Source organism: Myiozetetes cayanensis, unplaced genomic scaffold (assembly GCF_022539395.1).
Source record: "Myiozetetes cayanensis isolate MyiCay16 unplaced genomic scaffold, myiCay2020 scf6-25, whole genome shotgun sequence".
NCBI lineage: Eukaryota > Metazoa > Chordata > Aves > Passeriformes > Tyrannidae > Myiozetetes > Myiozetetes cayanensis.
In genome coordinates this window covers 27,401,366-27,426,457 of record NW_026087853.1, presented here as the reverse complement: position 1 = coordinate 27,426,457, position 25,092 = coordinate 27,401,366, and the positions used below count along the sequence as shown (strand labels likewise).

Here is a 25,092-nt window from a genome sequence, read left to right as displayed (position 1 = left end):
ATTTACACATCACAAAAAGATTAATAATCCCTGTGGTGGGCTCACCCTGGATAACAGATAAGTCCACAAAGCTGCTAGCTCACTCACTCCCCTTCCCCAGAAGAATGGGGGAAGAAAATATTAACAACAAACCAAGAAAAGTCATGAGTCAAGATAAAAATATTTTAATAAGTGAAGGAAAATAGGAAGGCAAAATAAAAGGTCACAAAAAAAGCTGCCTAGCAGAAAAGGATCTGGGGTTGCTGTGCAGTGTGCACAGGTGGCCAAGAAGGCCAATGGTATGCAGTTTTGTAACAGAAATAGTATGGCCAGTAGTGATCATACCCTGTACTCAGCAGTGTTGAGGTCACACCTCAAATCCCTTGTTCAGTTTTGGGCCCCTCACTACAAGAAAGACATTGAGGTGCTGATGCATGTCCAGAGAAGGGCAGTAAAGCTGGTGAAGGGACTGGAGTACAAATTTATGGGAAAGAGCTGATGGTACTGGGGTTGTTTAGCCTGGAAAAGGTTCAGGGAAGACCTTATTGCTCTCTACAACTACTTGAAAGAAGGTTGTAGTGAGGTGGGCATCAGTTTCTTCTCACAGGTAACAAGTGACAGGACAAGAGAAATGGTCTCAAGTTGTGCCAGGAGAGGTTTAGATTAGGTATTGGGAAAAATTTCTTCATAGAAAGGGTTGTAAAGCATTGAAAGAGGTTGCTCAAGGAAGTGGTGGAGTCACTATCCCTTGAAGTGTTCAAAAACTTGTGTGGCTATGGCATTTAAGGACATGGTTTAGTGGACAGCATAGTGGTGGTGCATAGGTTGATGGGTGGACTTCAAGGTCTTTTCAAACTGTGATTCTATGATTCTAACAGGTGATATAAAAAATCTCCCTGAGCAGAACAGACGATTTCCCAGCTACTCTCCAAGAAAACACTAGTTAAAACCCCCTCCACTCCTTTTTTTGTTTTGGTTTGGTTTTTTGTTGTCATTATTTTGGGGGGGGGGGGTTATTTGCTTGTTTAGTTTTTTCTGTTTGTTTTGCTAGGACAACATTATATGGCATGGAATAGCTTTAGACAGTTCAGGTTATCCCCTGGTTGTGACCCTCCTCAACCTCTTGTACACACCCAGTCAGCTCACTGGGGGGGCATAGTCAGAAACAGAGGAGGTCTTGCCACTGTACAAATACTGTTCAGCAACAGTTAAAATATGAGTGTATTGTCAACACTTTTTGTTCACAACTCTAAAACCTTGCACCCTACAAGCTGCTATGAAAAATAAAATTTAACTCCATCTCAGGGATATTCAGTTGCACTCAGAGGTCTTGCTTTCCTCCCTTGACATCTCTATCATGTATGATCAGTGATTTCTGTTGAGCTACAGAGTGTGGAAAAGCCGGGTGTGAGGATTTTAACCACTGTTAATAATTCTCAAGCACTTAGGGTTGACAATATTTTTTGCCATAACATAAAAAGTGAGGGAAGTTCTACACCGAGGGAAAAAAAAAAAAAAAAGGCTATGTGGGAAAAACAGAGTTTCCTTCTTCATTACAGACATTTCATTACAGCAAAAATTCTGACCATACCAAATTTATTATTATTATTTTAAAAAGTCATAGAATTCTGAAGTAGTTAGAAACACTTATATTATGAGGAATATACACTAGTCAAAGATCCCATTAAAAACGCAGGAGTTTATAACTGTTTTAATTTACCAGAAGCAGGCTTTTGCAAAGAAAAAGGCCTGCCACCATTACCTACAGGTTCATGAGAGGGAGTGAGCATAACAGAATTAACAGCTCTCAGATGTAAAATTACTAATTCCAGTAATACAGTACATTAAACATGCCACTTGAGATATATGCCAACTTAAACTACCACATATGGCATACTATCTAATTATCACAGTTTGTGTTTTCATGTGCAGAACTGTTCTAGTTCTTAAACAATGTGCCAAAATGCAGTTTTATCTGAAAACAGAAAATGTTATCTTTTTGTAATACCAGTAGGTCAATACAGTCTTTTTAGCATGTAGTACACCACAAATTACAAAAATAAATTAAAAAGATGAAATACATGACAATAAGTTTCTGATGTTTTAGAAATGCTTTTAATGTTCCTATTATTAAAATATTCAGGACAAGATTAATTTTAATAATAAGAATACATTTCTGAAAGATGGTATTTTCAGTTTTTATTCTTCCTTTCAAGTCTTTAATTATTGGTATATTAAGCCTTAACTGACAATGGACAAACAAAACAATCCAGTTAGCCATTCTCCCAGTTTTACATGCAATTAGAAATACTGTGAAATGGCACGTGTACAGACATCAGTTGCAGTCAAGACAGACATCACTTGTGTTTCTTCTTTATGTGCAATTTGACCTCACTCAGAACAATCACTATTGCAGACTCATACATTCTAAATGCAGTTTAGTACAAATCATGCCCCAAAATATTTGATTTCAGATTCCCCAGCTGGTGCTTCGTGTCACTTCAGCTGTTCAGAGGGATTTTTTTTTAATGTTTCTTTGCTCAAATAAGCAAAGAGTTCACACATAATTACCATGAAAAGTTACATAATCTTAATCTCTCTTTTTCCAATTCAAACATGACCATGTATTTTTAGACAATAAAATCAAAATGTGCCAACATCTAACACTTTAGTAGGCAAATAACTATGGAGCACTCATTCCAAATACTTTTGTTTCTTGTGCAAGAGTACAAAATAAAGGTAGAGATATTCCACTCCATCACCAAATGCGTTTTTCACTGTCTCCTTTAGTTCTCACAAATTGTATGAGGTATTTTTGATAATTCTTTTTCAACAGAAAACAGGTAATATCAAGATACATTTGAACATACTATCTTACTCTAAAAACATAAATTACATTATAAATAATAAGAGTACTTACACATACAAGAGTTTAAGAAATGCCTTCTCCTTTTTTTTGGTTTCAAATGAGCATCAAGCCCTTCAATTTGCAATTAACTTTAAAACAGGTTTGTATTAAGCTCAAAATTAAATACATGCAAAAATGTTTACATTTTTTGCTGAAATAATCTGAAAGGCATATGAATCTGAACAATAAACCAAAATCTATTTTGTATTTTTATTTTCAATAAACAAATTAAAGCAATATTTTTAAAAGAATACAGGTTTGTGTAAATGACTGTACTACTAGGAATACAGGAGAGCTCAAAGTATTTAAACATTTTTTTCTTAATGAAAAGTAGAATAGATTTGATTTCTTCCATATAAACTTCATTAGTCTTCCCCTGATAAAAAGTCCAAACAACCTTTCTAAGTCAAAACATTTTATGTATAATAAAAGAAAATAAGACAATTATACATCATGATTACTATTTTAAGCTGAAATGCAAATATATCCTTAGAATTTATTTTTAGAAATTTTACCCATGCCTTTTAACACTTCAGATTAGAACTTTGTAGAATACTTCCTAGTAATTGTTTAGATAATTTTTGATAATTCGGTCAGTTTCATACTTCATAAATAAATTTTGATTTCTTTCAATACTAAAATCAAACAAATGCATCAAAACAAAAGAAAAACATCATCACTTGTAACAAGAGTAATTATTTGCAAATAGAAGGAGATTCTAGTAAACGTTTAGTTTGAAGAAGATTTGTAACAAACTGGATTATATCTAGTGTTCCTCTCTAAGAATGGACCTTCTAGCAAGACTGACATACAGTAACAAAGCCAGCATTTTCCTACATGGAATTACTGAACAGTTTTACAAATATATTTAAAAACCAGACTATAAATAAAGATGCAGATCAAAAAGATCTGAATCTATTTATACATAAAGATCAGAAAATCAGATCATATTTTTAAGCACAAATAATAAGACAATTACAAAAAAAATATTGATTATACACACTAAGTTTTTATCACTTGACCTGCTTTTGGTGTTAATAAAGTTTTGCACTTCTGCATTAAAATTTGAAAGACTCAAAACCACTACGGGAACTTCTAAAACAATGTATTTCATACTGGTAAGCCGTACAATACACCTATTTTTGATAAACATCTATTTATAATTGAAAAGCATTCTATAATAAAATTGAATATGGGAAGAAAGGTATCTCAAAATACAGACTCAAACAGCTCTATCCAGCTGAGAAAAGTTCAGTTACAATATGCAAGGCTAAAACATGTGAGAACACATTCTTTCTCAGACGAAAAGAGGAAAATTTTAACTACCATGGACAAGCACCAGGAAAAAAAAAAGGCAAAAAGACAAAAAAACCCATTCCTTTGTTAGAAAAATGAAAACCCCTACAAAGTCTTCTACAAAAGACCTAAATTAGAATCAGACTTTTTTTTTTAATGTACACTACCATTAATCTATCTGTATGAATAAACACACTAGTACAGGACTATGTAGACTGGAGGTGTATTCCGCCTTGCATAAATTCAGTACTTACCTGAATTTAATGGTTGTATACAGAAACTGTTGATAATTTTACTGCCTTTGTACAAGTGTCTCCACTCACTGCTGTGGGAGGCAGTGGCAAATTGGAAAGAAATTGTCATTTTCAGTCCTTATGTTTAAGAGGCAAGAAAGAATTTGTATTTCTTTTTGCTGAAGGTAAAAGAACATCAGCAGTGGAAAGATGGAAGAATTGTATCTCACTGTATATATTAAGAGTCTGAAGAACTGGAGAAATGTTCACCTCTAATGGAATATTTGACCTTAAGCAAAATAAAGAACGGGAAAAAATTCATCAGGTTTTGATTGCACCCTTGCATCCAAGCATTTTTACCCTGTCTAAAAACCGGAAGTTTTACCTATCTGAAGTCATCAATGATGACTATATTTTACTGGTAGAATTCCTATTCTGAACAACAAGTATAAAATTGGAAGTACAAAAGACTCATTTTAAGCTGCTTATGAAGTAAACTACTCATTTTCCAGCAGTTAGATATGTTTAACTACTATTAAAATGCAGAATTAAAAGATTTGTAGGGGGGGGAACTTCAAGTTCTAAAAATAACTTAAAGACTACAAATTGAAGTTAAATACTTGTTCAGACTGAATCATTGGCTTTTTTCCCAAATAAGTAGCATACACACAGTATTTTTTTGGTTAAATATATCTTTATAACCATCCTCATCACTTTTAAGATGGTTTGTCCAGAAAGATTCCTATATCTCCTCACAGGAAGAATTAAAACGTAGGAGACATCCCACACCTTGAAGCAGATGACACAAGTTATTTCTACCTAGGAGAAACATCTATATATATAAAGGAATCTAATACAAAACCCATCTTTTGCTTTTGAGCAAAGAACAAAGAAATGGGGGAAGTGATAACCCCTTAGAATCCAGTATTTAAATGTTATATGAAAACTACTGCACTCTAAAGAGATTAACACAACCAAACCTGCTTAAAGCAGAGTGAAACTTTTAAAATTATACAGTACACAGAGAAAAAGTCTTCTCAAATTTCCTAAGGCATATTGATCTTTTCCTCTATGTAGAGACTTACCTAAAAGGATTCCCAGATATTTATGGATACATACAACATCTGTGTCTTTTCAAACTGGGATCACTTCACATATAGTATGCCATCATTTTCCTTTGGCTTACCAATAAACTGCATTATAATTCAGTAGATTATCTACTACTAGCACTATTTCCTCTAAATCAGCATTGCAACATCATACCTCTTTCTAGATCTACTGAAGTAGGTCATTCTACAAATACGAAATTCATATTAGTTCCGGAAATACTTTTAGTTTTAAGCACACTCAAATATCACATGACCATCATCAGCTTATCTGTACCTCCAAAGTAAGCATACCTGACCATATGAAAATCTTGTAACTCAAAATCAGTCCTACAAATATATTCTAATTTACACCAAACCCTCTGTATGTTTTCTTAGAATCTTTAACATGGAAAATGCTTCCAAATTAAGACATTTCCTGGTTTATTAGTACCAAAAGCGTTAAGATCACAGGAAAAAAAAAATCCTTGCATTTTCTTAAGAGACCATGTAACTATATGCATATTTTTAGAAAAGTTCACTAAGTCGTAATTGCAGCTGAAATATTACAACCCTTAGTAAGTTGTCATCACTTCTGAAATTTGGCATTGGAAGAAAAAACACACCCAAATCAGAACTAGCCAACCTACTATAAAGCCAAACTCTTTAAGATAAATAAATAATAAAAATTATCAGAAAACTAGTACAAAGCTGCCAAAATTTACAAGCAGAGACTTCTTTACAAAACAAAACACACAAAGAATTTTGCACAAAGTGAAAATTCATAAGTTCCTGGACTAGTCAACACTGAAAGCATGGCAGTCCTTCACACGCCATATTATTCCATTGAAAAAGGACAAAAAAGTGAATAAAGAATGAGAAGTTTATTTTTCCTCATTCTGAGCACATGCATGTGTTGGAGAAGGGAAATTTTGTGTCCTTCTCATGTCTGCACCAATGAAATCGGAAAGTGCTAAGCTAATAAAGTGTGAAGGACAGAACTGAACTATTTCTGAACATCAAAAACTCACATTCTTCTAAATAATAAGTACTATCAAACACGTGAGCCATTTGAGAAGATAACATAGAAGCAGGAGAATCTTGTTAATTATCAACAAAGTACCATTAAAAAAAACGGAATAAAAAATTACCTAGTTAAAAATATATTGTTTAATTCAAACACTGACCTCGGTACCACTATTTACTCCAGTCTTCTAGACGAGAGGGCTATAAAACATTTGCATAAACTGAGGGGGTTTTGTTTTTCAAAGGTACAAGACACCTAAAGGTGGACAAATATAGCTGCCCATTTAATTGATTTTCTCATCAAGAGCACACAAAACTCAACTTCTGAGACTACCAATTACACACAGATTTCTCCATACACTCAAAAGTATTTTTTAGCACTTTGACTTTAAAGTCTGAGGAATTAATTTTTTCCTTCTAAATCTTATCTATTTAGGGAAAGAACTGTTCTTCTAGTTATTTGGGATTAATGAATCAAAAAAAATTTACTCATCTAATGTATTATGTTGAAGTCATAGATATAGATCCATACAGAACTACACAGCTGAGAAAATTATAAAATACATAATTTATTATTGTTAAAAGTAGTGCAAATACTAGATGAGCACTTGGCATCACCACCATAACTAAATTCACAAAAAACACGAACTTATATCCTTGAGAAAGAGTCTTTGTAAAGTTAATACTTTTTTTTTTTTTTCCTGAGCATTTCACTATGTTGGAAGTAATATCCTGCTTGATGACGAGCAATCTCAACAAAAACTGGCAGACTTTGGTGTGTTGCACTACACAGTAAAAAAATCAAAAGTTAGGAATTGATGTAGTTATAAGGAGTTCCTGGGAAACACAAATTTTACTTTAGACTGACAGAGTCGCCAAGTGTTCATCTAATACAGTAAGTAGAAGACATACAAAAAATGAAGTGTGCACACACATGCAAGGCAGAAAACAAATCCCATACATGTTCTACATCTACACTTGCAACAAATCATTTTTATAAAGCTTTAAGACATCCAGCAGCAGTGTTTCATTGCAGACCTTTGAAAAATCAGCATAGACGGAATGCCGGAAGAGCCTCTCTTGTTCCACAGTTTTCTTCAAATCCAGGTCAAGAAACTACTAAAAAGCTACCTATTCCCTTTTTTTTTTTTTTTTTTTTTTTTGTGTTCCTCAGGAAAACTGTTGGTAGACTGCCAGATTACAATAAAACATAAATATTCTATAACTCCAGCTCAATACTGCTGCCAAAACAGTATCTGCAGCAGCACCTGAATTGCTGCTGCTACTACTAGTACTATACGCTATCCTACTTGCACTCTGGCATCTCCTAACACCAGATTATAGATGGGGACAAATTGTAAACCTCTGTTAGATCAAGCTCCAACTTTGGCATAAGGCCCAACTGGTCTTTCCTCCCCCTTCCCTCATAGCCATGTCATTTCACAGCCCAACTCTTTGGGAATATACTCTGATATAGGTTTAATTTCATAAGCACACTGGATGCTCAACAAAGCAGACTTAATGGACACATGCCATTTCCTACTTTTCCAGTGCATGACCTAATATAAATATTTTCAATAACTTATGATATAAAAAGACTCCACCACTGTATATTCCATTAGATATTTGTAATTTTTCATGTACAATTTGAAAACCAGAGTTTAGAACACACTAGGAAGATGATAGATTGCTGCTGCACCTATCTGGTTCTCTACAGAGAATTTTCTTCCCCATATTGTCAATGAAGAATCTAAACTAAAGTCACTACTTGAAAATAAAAAGTACATACAAATTTTCCAAGAGTTTTGGAGGTGTGCACTATGGTTCTTGATTCAAGCAAACAGGTGCCACTCTATGAAGTGGGGGAAAATAGTACAAATGTGTGAAGCTCTTTATGTGGGAAATTACAAGAGAGTTAAATGGCACTGAGCAAGGCACAAAAAGTGCTTTTAAAATAGAAAAAAGGGAACATGCAGAGAACCTCAGTATCTAATTTAATTAATGATTGAGAATGCAAAGGCTCCAACTGGTGAAACATTAGCAGCAGCCATGAATTTCACTGTAGTTCTGTATAACAAGTAATCTTACCTGAGTGATTTTCAAAAAAATGTCAACACATCGATTGTATTTTTCATCTGATCCTGTCAATGCTGAGATGACAGGCCCTGCAGGATGCAGTGAGAGATCAATGATGAAAAACAGCTATTTAGTCTTTTCACAATCAAAACCTACAAGACCAGGTAAATATGAAATTTTGTCTGAGATTCATGCTTCTTTATATCCAACAAATGCTAATGTCACATAACCACTTTCATATACATAAGTTGACAAGGCTATCCCTTCCTCACTTACAGGGCATATGACCCCAGGTCAATCATATTACCAATGTTTAACTTCAAACCTGGTCCCAAATACACTATCCTTTCAAGTGTTATCTGGTCATATAGTTAGTAATTTACAACAGCTACACCCAACCTTCCACAAAGGAGACTTAATTTTGTCCCCCAATTATGCAAAGAACTTAAGCCTAACAAAAAAGTTGCTACACTTCAGAAGTCAAGAAGAACAATAAGTAGCTCAAGTAAAGAGTGATAAATTCATACTCAAAGGTTACAAAGGCATGTTAGCATTGTACAGTTGGGAGTTGACTTCCATAAATGTGTCTCCAAAGACTGCCTTAAACTGACATTTCAGTCAAATCAGCTAAGTCCTTGCAAAGGAATTTCAGTGCTTGGCTATGACCAAGAACAGTACACCTAATCCTCAATGATTCAATTGTAATTAACTATCAAATACGTTAAAGTGAAAATAAGTTAATATGGGAGGATGGGAATTTACATAGTTGTCATTTTATTACGTATTAAAATATTTAGTGTGTCTATCAAATTTAGGGAAAATTTAAAGCAGAGGATTCTGACAATTCTTGCTTGTATTTTAATTTAAAAATAGAGAAATGTAGTTGATCTTTATAATGCTGTGTATGATCACCAATTGGGATGCAGATACTCCTAAAATAAAAAAAAAATAGGATGGAATAGAGCTATGCAAGTCTGTAATGTAACACAAGATCTTTAGGTTAAAGTACAGTTTGATATTTCCTTTGGGGAATGTAAAATGGCCCTGAATACCAGGGTGAATGTAAGGAACCTGATAGTTTCCTAAAGCCATGTCATGCAGTCAGAATAAAGATGGTAGTATATCTACAGTAAATTAATAACATCTCACATGCACAGCACACTAATTTATTCCATGTGCTAAATAACAAACTCCAATTTTACATGTTTCCATGCTACTAGAAATCTGTAAATGAACAGGACTGAGCTAGATACACCAAGCATTCCCCACTACAGAACATACTACACTGCACCTGAAATTTATACTAGACACAATACAACTCTTTTTATTTACAAACAATTCTGTTTGTTGTCAGAACAAACACAAATATTTTTGCTAAGTCCATTATAATGGTGACATTTCAAAAACATGTTTATCAGTTTCATTACTCCACAGATAGATTTGATAGACAAGCATAATGTATTACAGTTTAAGATTGAAGTACATTAAGAATTTAGTGTCAAACAAATCCAATTAGAAAACTACAAGGCCTACCTAGAAACAGGCCCATAAGTAAGAGTCAGAAAAGCAGCCTTCCAATTTCTAATATATATTGCATTTTATACCATGACACTGCAGGCTCTGAGGGTCAGAATAATTAAGATCAACAGCAGCTGCAGTGCAACGTGAGAAGCACACTGCCACAGCTCTCACCAGTCCAGCCCAATTACCTGCAGCATTCCAACACTGGACAACTGACAACTACCATACTCCTCACCAGGTCATTAACTCCCGCTGGCCTACTGATAAATGTTAAAAAACAAACTAACCTCTCTAAGATGGACTGCAAAGCTGACTGCACCTGCTGTGGGATGCAACGATGAGTCTCAGAGATGTGTGCCAGTGAAATCCTTATAGTTGTTGCTAACTATATGCTAGAACTGTGTCCAAAGACAGAAATGAGACAGCAATCAGGCACAAACCCTCCTCTCAAATCCCTCTATGCTCCTTTTCTAAAAGCCAGTCTGACAAATTTACTAAATCCAATGTTTTTTTCCCTGGCCAAAAATGTACTGATCACTGACAAAATAAATTCTGTGGTCAACTACTGAGGACAATATCTAAGTTAATGCAATTGACTAAAGAACAAACAAGATCAAAGAGTATTTGAAAAAGATATTGCTTGTTAAAGGTTGCATGTATTAAGAAAAGGAAACACGTTTTGTTTATTGCACAAGGGAGAAGAGAAAAACAATTAAGAGATTCAGACATTCTCTGTTTATATTTTTAAAATATTAGCTGTAAGACCCATGTTCTGTCAAAGATCCCTTAAAACTTAGATCTATCTGAAAAATACCACTGAAGTATTGTATGGAACTTTCAAACTTCATGAAAGTGGAAAATTAAAATCTTATTTAATTTTGTTAAATGAAAAACTGCTTTACAGAAATCCTGACTTTATAAAAAAAAAGCAATACTGTTAATAGAAGCACCTTCATCTACATAAACTTTCTAATCTAGTGAAAAAATTTTGGATTTCAATTTTATTCTAACCTAGGTAAAAGCAATCACAATTAAATGATGAAAACTTAAATATGGCATTTCCATCATAACGTTTGCACTCACTCTCTTCTTTATTTTGCTAACCAGGTTAGTCTGTATCATTTATTAAAGTTAGACTAACCATTCCAAATCTGTCACAAGTTGTTATAAACCTTTCTATACAAGACAAAGACACAGTGCTTCCTTGCAAACAAAAGCCATTTACTATGTCAAAGTTGATTCACTCGTAAACATGAATAAATCCCTACATGTAGAAAAAAAGTACATGCAAAATTTCAACTTGAACTTCTCCTCAAAATTTCTCTAAGCTTACAAAACGAGAAACTGCTAAGTGATAGTACACTGGGCAAGTTACATATGTAACAATCTCAAGATCCTATCAAGTTACATATTCAATTTCAGCTTCCTTTTAAATGTAAAATACTAAGGATCTGCTGGCTAACAAGCTAACTTTTTTTTATTCTGTTCGGTAACCAGGCAACAGACAACTGTCCAACTGAGAATTATCTCTCTGAACAGCTGGCAATCAACACATGGGAGTTTTTGGTGGTTGGTCTCTTTTTTTTTTTTTTTTTTAAACTAGCACAAAGATCAGTGATTACAAATCTACACAGCTCTAGATTCCACCTCTGAAATCTCTACTCACTATTTAGTAATTTCCTCAGACCCATCACCCCTGAAGTTACTCACATGAGTAAAGGTTCACAACAGAATCTGAAAGTCTTAGACATATACTTATGTAGTCTCCAATTAGCTAATGTCAACACTTCATTAAAAAAAAAATAGAAGCATCAAGAACAAAAATGAGATGCATTTATTGATGTATGACAAACCCCTTCAAGGAACCATGACAACAGACAGTTAATAACTAAAGCCATTCTCACTTATAACTCCATTAGTCTTTACTCTTCCCTAGCTGAAAAAACACAGTATTTCACTTCAACATTATTTCAAGTGTTGATTTTTAAAACATTCTTTTCCCTATCAGATTATTATTTTTAAGAGTTATAAATTAACATGACAATCTCTTTATTATATAAAGGAAATAATAATGGTAAACCAAGCTTGATATATGATACCTTTTTCCTTCCTAGCAGTTTATAAGAGTAATGAAGCCATAAGCTTATTAATTATAAATTCCTGTAAAGTTGTTACTTACACATTCAATGTGTTTGAAAGACTTTTAAGAGTCAGAATAGGGGACTTTTCAGAAAGGCACTGGGTACTAAGATTACCTAGACTGTCTCACATAACACATGAATATTTTTCAAAAATCTGATATTTAAACAGAAAACATCTCAAATACAAGTCACAAGCACAAAATAGGCACACAACACTTCACACACTCTCTACATAAGGTGGGAGAGGAAACTCACATATTTTATATTCTTCCAACATTTGTACCACTACTGATTAGAAATCTGCTATAAGAACAACACAGTTAATATATTGTTAAAAGCAGTAAAAACTTATCCCCACTTAATTGTGTTTTTATTCATCTCTGTTCTTGATGTGATCTAATTTCACTACAAGTATGGCTTCATATTCCAATAAATTGAAAAACACTGACCAAGCTCAAACTCACTCAAGCACCAAGTTCAGATCAGGCAAGATCCTGTTGCAAAATAAACAATGTGATGCGATGCAACAATTTTGTGCATGTGTGTGCATATGGGAGAGACTGGGGCAGGAATGCGGAGTGAGAGTGCGCATGAGAGAAAGAAAACGAGAGTGTATGCCAGCGCTCGCAATGGAAAATATACATATGTCCCGAGTAGTTTTCAGTCCGGCGGTCACTATAAACAGATAAGACAATGACAGCTTCATACAACAGAACTAATCTTTTCGATATTATGCAAACTAAAACCATACATTAAAATAGCTTTACAGAATAGCCACTTCTTTAAGCCGTTGACTAAATCTGTGTTTAAATTTTGGACCAAAACCTACTAGTCAATACACCCTGTATTTCTTTACAAGAAGGATCAATACCATTTAGTATAAAAGTAGGGTATATTTTGATATTTTCAATTCATTTATGCTAATCTTGGGGGACAAGCCTGAACAGAAAAGAATCGGGGATAATCTAGGCACAATATTCAAAGTCAAATTACAGGAGTCCGGACAATTAGAGAAAGTCAGCAGGTAACCTGAAAAGAGAACAATAAATTGTGTACTCAAAAAATAAGACCCTAGTGGACAGTAACATATTTTTATACTGCTTCCTATTTTGTAAACTAAGATGTACAGTGCAAAGCTGGTTTTCCTTTAATTTCTTGTAATTAGAGCTGCCATATAATTCTTCAGTAATTATGTCACCTTTTGACGTACAAAAATAATTCCAACAGAAATCAGTCTGCATACTGAAGTCCTATATCACAGAGGGAAAGAAAAAACACTATTAGATCATGGGAACTATTTGTAATTTCCTCCTTTCCAAACAGGAACTTACTTTTCTAAAACTTTTTGGAAATACAGAGGAGTTTCACAGAAGCTTCAACAACAGAACATTGAATAGCAAAATATACATTAAACACATTTGTAATCACAAGCAGAGATAAGGACTAAGTAACACCTATTAGGAAAACAGAATAATTGTTTAAGAAACTTTGTAAGAAAAATAAACCGTATCTTCACCTTAGCTCTTTCACAAGGTTTGTATTCCCTAATGCTATATGAGCAAGAGAAACTGGAAGAAACCCAAAAGTCATCAGCTCAAGGAATGCCAGGACCTCCGAAAATTCCATGGGCTGGTGGTCAGACGCAAACAGAAAGACTAAGAAGAGCTAGTCATGCTAGAATCCGTTTCCCATCCCTGTTCCATGCTTCAGCAGGTATCAGTCACCAACTTCCTTAAAACACTTTGTATGTGACACAACATAGCTGCAAATTCAAGGCAGACTGTATGAAGTCAAACTGGAACTTCATTTGCACCTGTTAGCATGAAAATGCTTGAGCCTCCCTGCCCTAGTTATTTATATGATTGCTACTGATTTTAAGGGAAAAAATGTCACAAACATTTTTCTCATGTTATTCTAGCTTGATAATTTTTCCTTTTCAAAAGTTCTTCTGCTACTACTGTTTTATCTTTACAATTTCCTACACACACACACGCAAAAAAAGAGTAATTCTGATTTAATCAGAAAACAAAAGAACTATACTAGAGCACTGAACAAAAGATCTAATCTTTGGAGCGTCCTTTCCAAGTGAGTGTAAATAAACTGTAGTAAAATGAAAAGGCTCGTAATTTGGTATTTGGAATATTCTTCATAAACACCAATTTTCTGTAACATCCTTGCATATCTGATACCCCCTCATGTATAATGTAGAAAATCCATTTCATTTTCATCTATTGACAGTGAATTTAATTTACTATTGCAGCTCTTTACCCAGATTATGTTATTAATTCTGCAATCAGGCTCTTTAGAATGCTTTTATTTCTTCCAAGAGTTTTCACAATTCCACATTGATTTTTTCCCACCCTAACGTACCTTTCAAAACAAAGGATCATTTTCCTAGCTTTTTTTAAAAAAAAAGTAAAAAAGGCCTCAAAGGCAACAGGCACCAGTTCATAAGCTGTAACTTTCAACAGGGAAAAAAAACTACATGCATCACTTCAACCTCTGACATTTAAGTATTAGAAACTACATTCATTAAGGAGACGTACAACAGGTGCATTAAAATTTCCACATCAACAATCACCTTTGTAAATAGACCAAAATCTCTTCATTAATAAAAAATTCTCCACTTCTGCCTCACATTAAAGGTAGAGGACAGGGATGCTAAATGCTCCAATGTTAGTGTTCTGTTTACATCCATACCAACTGCCTCCACTATTTCGTAGAATTCAGTCATTTTGTTAAAGTAGATCAAACGCAAAGCAGCTCGTATTTTTCCAACAGAAAAAAAGTCAGTAACAGCTGACTCAATTCCAACAACTCAACTCAATTCCAAATCACCAGTTACTCCTCAAAACAACAAATTCAAAACACAGAAGTGTTATTATTTCGCATCAGTTTTTTAAAAGTTCTCTAAAACAAAGTTCAATTAGAGAATGCTAATTTGTTCATATTAGGGGAAAAAAACGATTCATCAACTACAGAAGCTAAAATCTTGTCTATCGTTTCATGTAAGACTCCATTTTCAGAAGTCTTATAAAGGAGAAATGCCAATTCAGGTATTTATTACTGTTATACTCAAATACTAAAAACTTCTTTCTTCTGCATTAATACAGCTGCTATAAAATGCTAATTTCTTTATTCACCCAAAGCACTTCACTTTCTTCCACCACCACGATAAACACAATATAAAGAATATCTAAAAAGCGGCACTTGTCCTTTTTACTTCACTCCAGAGCCAGTGAACAAAGCAGTGAAGAAGAAAGAAGGTACATAATGGATTTAAAGTAAATGGCCCATTCTTTACTAAGCGGCCTCTTATTTTCACTCATTCTAGCTTAATTGTCATTCTAATGTCTGGAAGCTTCAAACGAACAATTATTTTTACACCACCTGTCACATTGGTTCCTTAAAGCTAGATTTTTTTTTTATTAAAAAATAAAGCAATCACTGTTAATTAAAATAATCTTTCACAGAAATATTATAAACATCTTTAAACTTGTTTCAAGCAGTTAGTGCCCAGCATGGTCCATTCCATACAACAAAACAGACAGAATATTTATATTCACTGTTGCACTTCATAACATACTTTTCTGACACATAATGCTTCCTGCTGCACTGGAAGCTTAGTTGTCAATATATGAAACACACTGACATGTACATACGTCCCTTGGGACTTGAAAATAAAGAATTGGCTAATTTTTGCACCTACCTGGGTAAAAATCTTTGGATTTAGACAACTTGATGGTGGCCCCAGTCTCTTTCTGCAACTGAACAATTGTCTGTCCTCCCTTCCCAATTATAGATCCAGCAGCATAACTAGGTATGAGGACCTTTAGAAAATACTGGCCATCCTCTGAAAAATTGAGATATGCATGGTTAATATGGCTTATAAATTCTTATTTTTCTCCCCAGACCCACAAATAAACAAAAGGTTATATCTTTAAACTCCTCCACTAATTCATGCATTTACATCTAACCAGTTGCGTCATTCTACAAGACATGTTTAGACTATGCTTTTGACATTTTAAAATATCTACATTTATTCTAAGCAAAATAAAGAACACACATAGGATCCTTAATTCAGTAAAAGAATGAGAATAAAATCCATATTATATTTCGAAGGTAGATTTTTTTCAATGGCAACCACAGCATACAGAAATGATCAGACCCCTTAAAAAAACAAACAAACAAACAAAAAACCTGCACTAAAACGTGGCTACTGACAACTACAACCTTCCTTGAAAATGCTGCAAAAAGAAATGACAAAACCAAAAAGGAACGAATTGTAAATTCTAATGAGCTATTTGTTTGTCATTAGCAAACACATGAGAACAGCAATTAGCTATTGCCTGCATTCTTCTTAAGTGAGCAAAACGACTACTCTGCTACCAAATAACCCACCCAAAATGTGGGGTTTTATTCCAAGCATTTCAGCCACTGCCAAGAAAACAACTCAACATGGTGCGGATGGAATCACTTGCCTAAGTAATCCTGATGTATTCCTTTAGCACTTCTTAAGCGACAATGATCTCTTTTAAGCTCATTAATTAAAGGACACTAAGAAGAATTTTTCCCAATTGATCAAACCCTAAGTCACTTACTTTAAATACACTTAAAAGGTGACAGCATAGACAATGCCAGTCCTCTACCCACCACTAGCGTTAAGGCACACAATCGAGACAGGAAAAAATATATAGAATGAATGGAGGGGAGAAAGAAAAAAGGATTCCCAGTCTGATTTGGAAACTGCACAATTGTCAGTGCCCTCACCACACTGCTAAATCCAGCTACGCTGAAGTCTGAGGACCTTTTGTAACTGATTCTGAAGAAGTGCAAGGCAATAAGGGTACGCTGGTTTCCCAGACTTGGGCTATCCCCAGTAATTAAGGTAGGATCCCATTGGCATGGATATCAAAATATCACGAAACCTGTTTCATAAAGTTGTGGGGGTTTTTTTACCCCTAAGCAGAGGTAACGATCTCAGTTCACCTCACTTGCCTTCTCTGACACTATAAGCGTCTCAAGAAGTGCCTGTGTGTGACAGTGGTGCCCACCCGTATGACCACAGCTGGGGAACCATGCATTATGTACAGTCGGATCGCTGCTCTCAACATGGGGCAAATAAATTCACCTCTGCCTCGGTGCATTGTTATGACGACTCCAGTGCAAACGGATAAAGGAGATGCTGGTCCCGTTATAACTCATCTCCTCCAGGAAGAGCTGGATGTTAACTAGCGAGTCCCCGCAGCCGAGGGGCGACTCCCCCCGCCACCAGCCAGCCCTCGCCCCCGGCTCGGCACTGCAAACACGCCGTGTACGCGCTGACAATGGGAGTGAGGCCAAGGAGGAGAAAAACGCACGGCAAATTCAACTTGAGACCCCGAGGATGTGGAAGGAGGGAAGAGCGTTTACCGTCTCCCTCCAGCTGCCCTTTTTTTTTGCCCATCGTTAAAAGGGCGAGGGAGATAGCTGGACTGCGGGAGTCCCTTGTGCTCCCTCCTTGCCTCCGTAGGGTCACGGCTGTGCAGCCTCAGCGTGGATATTAAATAAAAAGACTGGTAGATGCTGAAAACCGACGCCATTTTGATGAATGATAACATTAGAGAAATGGGAATCTTTTGGGGGGTGGGGGGAGAAGGAGAGGCGGGCGGGCAGGTAGGTAGGAAAGCGGAGAGGTGGGTGGGTTGTGGGGGAGGGAGGTGACACAGGATATACCCACCGCCCGTGTTGGTCCTTTTGGTGCTGCCGGCTTCAGGGGGAGCTTCAAGCGGTCTTTTCCGAGAGTCCGGCGGGTCCAGGTCTATGGGAACCCCAGTGTGGGTCCCGTTCTGCTGGATGGGAGCTGCCGCCATCATGTTTGCTGCTGCTCGGAGGAGAATTGTCTCTTCCCTTCTGTGGTGGGGGGGCAGGGAGGGAAGGGGGGAGGAGGAGGAGGAGGAGGAGAAGGAGGAAGGGGGAGGAGGAGGAGGAGGAGGGGAGGGGGTTCGTCCCGTTCTCTTGTCCTTTTCGAAAATGTAGAGCTAAGATCGGGATTGTCGAGGATGCTGCGCGCCTTGTTTATCTGGCACCCGGGGGGAGGGAAGGGAAAGGAGGGAGGGAAGCAGGCAGGACTGGGCTGGAGGAGCAGCTGCAGTGCAGTGTCAGGAGGAGATGAGGAGAAGGGAGACAGGGGAACAAGGGGGGCGAGAGGGAAGAGAAAGGGGGAGAGGAGAGGAGGAGGGAAAGGAGTGAAAAGAGTGAGACAGGAGGAGGAGAGGACAGAATAAGTGGGAGAGGAGAGGAGAGGAGGGGAGAGAGTGAGTGGGAGAGGAGGGGAGAGAGAACGAGTGAGACTGAATCGGCGGGAAGGGAGGGAGGGAGGGAAGGAGGGAGGGTGAGAAGGAGGGAGCGAGCGGTGTAAATGGTGGGCGAGGGAGAGAGTGGGAGATGATTCACGCTGTTTCTGAGCCCCCTTCCGCCCCTGCCCGCCCTACTGCCGCGCCTGACGCTGCGGCTCAGCTGCCCGCCGCTCCCGCTCCCTCTCTGTCGGGCTCCTGTGCACGGGGGTGGAGAGGGGGATCGCTGCCGCTGTGGTGCGGCGCTGCTCCGCTCTCACCCCAACACCGCGGGCGGCTGGTTGGCCGGGGGTTGGGGTCACCGGCCTCGGCTGCACCGCAGAAACCCGCAAGGCAGGAGAGGTTAGAACCGTGGGAGGGGGTGGAAGGGTGGGGGTGTCCGAGGGCAGGCGGGTGGGGAAGGGGGGCGATGGGAGGGGGGGTGTATATGTGTGTGTGTGCGATAAAAAAGAAGGGCGGGGCTTTCTGTGAAGACAGGCGGGAGATCCGACCAATGGGAACAAAAGAGAGCGAGGCTGGGATTGGAGCTCATCGCCAATCCCGGGACGCGAGTGGCGGAGCCGCTGTGGGCAGGCGGGGGTGCTTTAACCTCTGCGGCGGGGGCGGTGGTGGGGCGGGCGTGTATGGGGGTTGGCTCCTGCCCCGGGAGGGTCCCCGCCGTGATGCGGCGTCACCTGGGTTACAGGCTGCGCCTCGCAGGCCCGCAGCTGCGTGGGAGGACGGCTGAGATTGCTCGAGGAGGCGGTGGGATAGCGGGGACACGTCCTCGCTGGGGCTGGCTGCACCACTCGCGCGGAGCGACACGACACGGCCGGTGTGGCCGCGGCCCTCTGTCCGTCCGTCCTTCCGTCCGTCCGTCCGTCCTTCCATCCCCACCGGCCGCCGCGGGGGACGGGCGGAGGACAGCGCTGCCGCTCCGCATCGGGAGCCTCGGACGCGCCGGGCTGCATCGCGCAGGCTTGTAAAGGAAATAATAAAGATATTATTGTTATGCTGTGACAGCCGGTCTAGCTGGAGCTGTGCGACACAGCCGCGTTGCTTACCTAAGTATTTCGTAGAGATTTCAAAGATGTTTCGCTGCGGTGAAGGTTATTTCTGCTTACAAATCTGAAATTATTCAGGTGGAAGCTTAAAACGTTTTAAGATGTGGGGGAAGGGGGAGGCAGGGCTCGGGGGATTGTCTGCACACCAGAAAAGCATTTTTACTATTTTACTCTTTGCTATTTATTGACTCGTTGCCTTTAAAGAAATTTTTCAAACTGCTGTAACTGGGGAGGCAGTCGTCAGTACTGTAGCATCAATTCTGTACAAAATTTAGGAACATATGTTTATTGCGTTACACCATGCTCTGTGCTAAATTTGTGTTGATACGTGTGTGTGCAGCGTGGCTGCTGACTCTGTTCCTCCTAATGCGCGAGCTGAAAACCTGTCTGTTTGTGGATGAAATCCAATTCCCATTCTAAGCTCCCTGGGAGACAGCCTTAGTTTTAGTAATCACTTACCATTAATGCTGCTCCAAACAATTTTTAGTACTTAAAATGCAGATTTCGTGTATAATGTATCATATAGCACATCACCTCTGCTTAAAAATTACAAACCAGGTACGTAATTCATTATGAGATATTTAACTGTGCACATGTTAACAACTAAACAGGCTCTTACCCAAACGCATTGACAAATTAAGAACTCAATTAAGCACTGTACATGGAAAACTTTCAATTAATTGTTTGGGAATTGTGTCCCAGGAATATGATATCCAGCTTCCTCGCCAGCAGATGAAATAGATGCAGCCAATTCAGTAACAATTTAATAGGATATATGGTCAGAAAAAAATGATTGTATAAATAGGGTACTTTCTTACTCATCATATACCCTTTGTATCTAAGATACTCTGACTCATAATTGCTTAGTTTACTGACTGAAATAAAATTTTAGACTTCTGTTACCTTGGCAGTTGCTGACACAATTACGGTACAGCAAACTGGGGACTGGTTCTAGCTCCTGCATTTTCTTTACTAAGTTCCAGGTGAAGAATTTTATTAGTATTTGAGTCAGAAAGAGTGCTACGTGACTTGTAAATCTCGGGTCCAGTTTGTTGGGTCATCAGTCCTAAGAAGCCTCTTTTTATTTGTGAACTAAGCAAATGACTTACAGAAAAATTTGAAGACAAAAATAAAAACCCACAATGTTTGAATTAAGCCATCTTGAGTCAATTTCCGTAGTGGAACTGGATAAATTATAACACTGCTCTCTTTATGTCACTGAATATGTCCCATTCATCTGAAGCAACATTGAATCAAACAATTCTCTGGTTTTTAGACCACATCTGTTTTACTGTGCCCCCTGCACCAATTTTAATTATGTGACAGATCTGATTGGATTCAGCACCTGCAAGTCCTCCCTTTGGGATCTCCAATTAGCTTATAAAACATTTACTTGATTGCATTCTGGAAACAAAAGTATTGTTTCATGCTAACAGCATGAATAATAAAGTGTAAAATAAAAAAAAGTTTTAACGTAATAAGCAGTGTGTATGTTTGTTTGTGTATCTAGCTTCCATAAGCTTAGAGGAAAAAATAGTAATCCTGAAACCTAATTTCCTCAGACTCAGCAGATGTCTGTCCTGCCTTAGCCTGTTTCTTTACTAACAGCTGTTTCACAAGTGCCTCCCCTAGTCTCTACAGAATGCCTTTTGTTTAATAATTCCTCTCTACATTATCTCCCATCCCACTTAGACAAGATTTTTCAAGTTTTCTGGTACTTTAAGTAGGTATTTTGTAGTTTAATAGATAGGTTCATCTTTGAAGAAGTTAGCTAAAACTATATAATTAGCCTCTCAGCTAGCTTCTCAGTAACAGTTCTACTTAACTAAGCAAATATCTACATGTAACTAACATTTCAACAAATATTGATTTAATATTAAGAAAAATTTTAATTATTACAAATATGCTTCAGAATACACTTTTTTCTCCTTATTTGACTGCTTGGAGCACTGATACTGGAGGTCTAGGGGAGAATATCGCACAAAGAGCAGCCCTCTAGTGGCAGAGGTCATGGGGAGTTTAAAGCAAGCTGGGTCTTTGTTATGGGTCGGGGCAATGAAAGAAACAACTTTCAGCAAAATGCAGGCAACTGTCTTTCATTGTTCATGGTCTGAAGCACAAGCAAAAATAGTTGTGGAGGCCTGTAATACAGCCTTGCCCCCACTCTCTTGTAATATCACGCAGAAAGTACTGATGGAAAATATTAAAAGGTCTGAGTTTTTCCTCTTTTTCCAAATCTGTAATCTGTTGTTCATCTTTTCTGTTTCCAGCCAGCGTTGGACTGGCATACCTGACCAGAGGTTTTTCAAGCAGCTGTGGGATCTTGATTCCTTCAGTCATGTCCTACCAGATGAGGTATTCTATAACTTCAGTAAGAGTATGTTCAGTGATGACATGGAGTACAAATTCAATTTACCAGCTTTATTTCTAAAATCACTCTTGACTGGTGGAGGTGTGGATGGTAACATTCAAATTAATCTCTCCCACAGACATGAGAGCTATGCTTAGAAATAAAAGGGATTAGGAAGAAGGATAAACTAAAGCAATTAAGCATATATATTAACAAATAGAAATCTACATAATAACTGAGGTGGAGTTCTAATCTGATAAAGTCCACTTTGTGGAAAAAGACTCAATCTCCTGTTTCTTATGGAGGCGATGTATAGTTCTCTTCTGGGTAACAGAATGAACACTTAAATTTTCCCTTTATATGACAAAGCCCAATAATTATTCAATAAAAACCAATACCTCTTAAACATCCTGGCTACGTAAAAGAAAACTGATTCTGTCTTTGTCCAAAATGGTGTTACTACAATTGCCAGTTTTTCATTACTGAATGATTTGTGTGATTCCTAGTAACCTTTGGCTCCACTAAAATTACAGTTAGTGATGAACTCTTTCAGGTTTTTAATTTCCATCTCCTGTTTATGAAACTTCTCTCCTCTGACAGTCTCTCAGTTAAACTGGTATTATCGTTGACTAAGTTATCTAATTGTTGCTTGTTTAAATACTGCAGAATTTGTTCACCAGTAAATGTTTTAATTTTCAGTGAAACTTCTCCAAGATTCCAGCAATATCTGAGGAAAATCAAACCTAGGATTTGGGAAAAAGTTAAACACATATTAGACCGAAAGTGACCTAATTATCTATTTTCCCCCACTTTGTATTGTTTTTATTATCTGCACTGATATATATGCATTGCCTAGCTAAAAACCAAGTTTTAATAGTTGTACTCTTCACTGAAAAGAGCATAGACAACTGCTAAAACTTTTTATATTGTAGATTGTTGCTGTGTTGTAGCTTTCTTTTTCCAGGAAACTGAGGATGACAATTTAAAATCAGTAACAATTTGACCATACTGTTTGTATGAATATACTGGCCAAAATTCTTTTTCTGGTGATTGAAGGCGAAAGTGTTTGTAGGAAATCAATGTCCATTTCTCCTCTCTCAGCAGAGGGATCACCTATCTCCTATTCCCACAAAGTTCATTAAAATTTACAGTATTTTTTTTACTTCATGAATACCGAACTGAATTGATCTCTGTTCTTCATTGCTGAATCTGTAGGTCAGATTTACAAGTGGTTACCTAAGGATGTATTCAGATCTCAGTGTAAAAACACAAGTTAGCCTCAGGACAGGATAATTTTTAATCCCTCGCAGGGAATTGGCTCTGTGGATCTGGATATCTGAAACTCCAGTGGCTGAACACTTACCCCAAAAAGTCATCTCCATGGCGATCTTTCTGCACAGTAATTTAAAGACCTTTTCTTTCTCAGAATGAAAGAAAATGAAGACTTGAATTCAATTGCCTTCCAAAAATAGTAGTATCTTCTGTTTTCTTTGGGTTATTGGTTTTGTTTGTTTTGCTTTTTCTTCTTTTTTCAGGGAGGAATTTTTTGGGGGTTTTTGTGTATGTGTTATTTTGTTTTTACTAGAAAAAAATTAGATATTCGGAGTTTAAAATGGTTACAATCTAGGAATAAATTCACTGCAATGAAACAATGTAACATCAAGATAGAAGCATCTCCTTGTGTAGCTTCATCAGTTTACAGTGTTACTGATTGTACTTGTACCTCTTGTCACTGTCTTACAAAAGGACATTGGTGAAGCGTCTCTTCTACAAACTGAATTCAGTCAGCTACCACTCCATATGCTTCTGACTGTATTTCTTTAACAGTACGGTCAACAGGGTACTTTTCAAGGAATCAGAATACCTGTTTCCAATCACTGTTACTATAATTGCTCTAAAAATATTACTATTTTGTGTGTCATTTTGCTCAACCGTCACTAAGTGTCTTATTTGTTTGAAATTTTGGCACTTTATGATAAATGAAGTACAGAAAAAAGACGCATTAGCAATTAGTTTCTTTGATTCTGTTGTCAAGCTTGATTCCCTTCCTGGAATAATGTAGTCTTACAATATGGGATCTTAATTGGGATTGTTTTGGAATTTTGCTATAGTTCAGCTCACAAACAAGAGTTATTTCAGTGGAGAAGATCAGAAATCTTTCTGAAAAAGAAGTAGAAAGAGGAAAAGTAAGCATGTTGCACAGTGGACAAAGGAAAAATAAGGAAAACACAATAAAGACAAAAGTACTGATTTTTCTGTGGTAATCATGATTATGTAGCAAAATTTGAGTTGCTCTGATAATTTTGCTCACTAATAATAAAATGTATACTACCTGAGATCATTAAAGAGAACTACATGCTAGTAAAAATGTACAAGTAAACTCTCCTACTATTAACCACCAAGGAACCCCATTTTTTCCTGTAAAATTTAGAATCAATTTTCCAAATAATAAACTTCCAGTAAACATAACTTTTATAAATATAATATAATAATATAATAAATATTTATATCTATTATATAATATTTTAAAATATAATAATTTTAAAATTATTAAATAATTATAATAAATATAATTATAATGGTAGATTTTTTGCCAATGGAAAGGTAAGAGAAGTAGCATAATCGAAATAATAATAGTTCCTAGTAGAGACATAGAGATCTTTAAAAGTACTTTTTAAATGCTCACTATATCAAAATGCATATGCCAGTAGACTACAAATTAATTTTCAGCACAATAATATTTTAGGAAATAGTTATTACCTTTAAGAATATCAAGCCACAATGGGATGTTTAATGTTTTTTTCCCTAGAGTTTAGCAAATATATTAGGATTTGTTCTTCCAGAAATTATTTCACTTCACCAACAGAAATCAGTGATTCCATTTATATTTCTACCCGCTTGAAATTTATTCCTAAATAAATTCCCTGAATTGGAAAATCTCTTGGTGGGGGAGGGTAAACAGCTAAAATTTACTGCCAGGATAAATTGGCCAGAATGATTTGGCACATATCCTGAGTTTGCCATGAAAACACGTATCTGTGTGTCAGCTGCACACAAAGGCTATCTGGCCCCAGAAAAAGCATGGGGATTAGGCATAAT

General features: G+C 37.0%; 2 protein-coding genes and 1 long non-coding RNA gene across 15 annotated transcripts in view; 1 reads left to right on the top strand and 2 right to left on the bottom strand.

The window, feature by feature from the left end:
* Window positions 1-15,963, bottom strand: part of LOC126650317 (uncharacterized) — a 59,210-nt gene extending 43,247 nt beyond the window's left edge. The window contains exons 1-2 of the long non-coding RNA XR_007631407.1: window positions 10,412-15,963; window positions 8,616-8,692 (exon numbers count right to left, since the gene is read on the bottom strand). This is a non-coding gene — a long non-coding RNA (uncharacterized LOC126650317). The remainder of the gene's footprint in view (window positions 1-8,615; window positions 8,693-10,411) is intronic.
* NOVA1 (NOVA alternative splicing regulator 1) overlaps window positions 1-18,525 on the bottom strand; it is a 142,712-nt gene extending 124,187 nt beyond the window's left edge. Inside the window, exons 1-2 of one of the 2 annotated variants that reach the window (XM_050334904.1) lie at window positions 17,985-18,525; window positions 15,975-16,118 (exon numbers count right to left, since the gene is read on the bottom strand). In XM_050334904.1, the coding sequence (XP_050190861.1) occupies window positions 15,975-16,118; window positions 17,985-18,120 (280 nt within the window). In that variant the 5' untranslated portion in view covers window positions 18,121-18,525. The remainder of the gene's footprint in view (window positions 1-15,974; window positions 16,119-17,984) is intronic. The other variant, XM_050334903.1, reaches the window with a different exon arrangement.
* Window positions 18,526-18,639: 114 nt separating this feature from the next.
* LOC126650314 (uncharacterized) overlaps window positions 18,640-25,092 on the top strand; it is a 44,355-nt gene continuing 37,902 nt past the window's right edge. For 5 of the 12 annotated variants that reach the window (XR_007631402.1, XM_050334910.1, XM_050334909.1 and 2 more), the window contains exons 1-3: window positions 18,640-18,942; window positions 19,286-19,561; window positions 21,914-21,998. Coding sequence is in view for 7 of the 12 variants with exons in the window: in XM_050334910.1 (XP_050190867.1) it covers window positions 18,692-18,942; window positions 19,286-19,561; window positions 21,914-21,998 (612 nt within the window). In the remaining 5 variants the exon portion in view is untranslated. Of the gene's footprint in view, window positions 18,943-19,285; window positions 19,722-21,913; window positions 21,999-25,092 lie in introns of all 12 variants that reach the window. The other 7 variants (XR_007631403.1, XM_050334913.1, XM_050334912.1 and 4 more) reach the window with 3 other exon arrangements.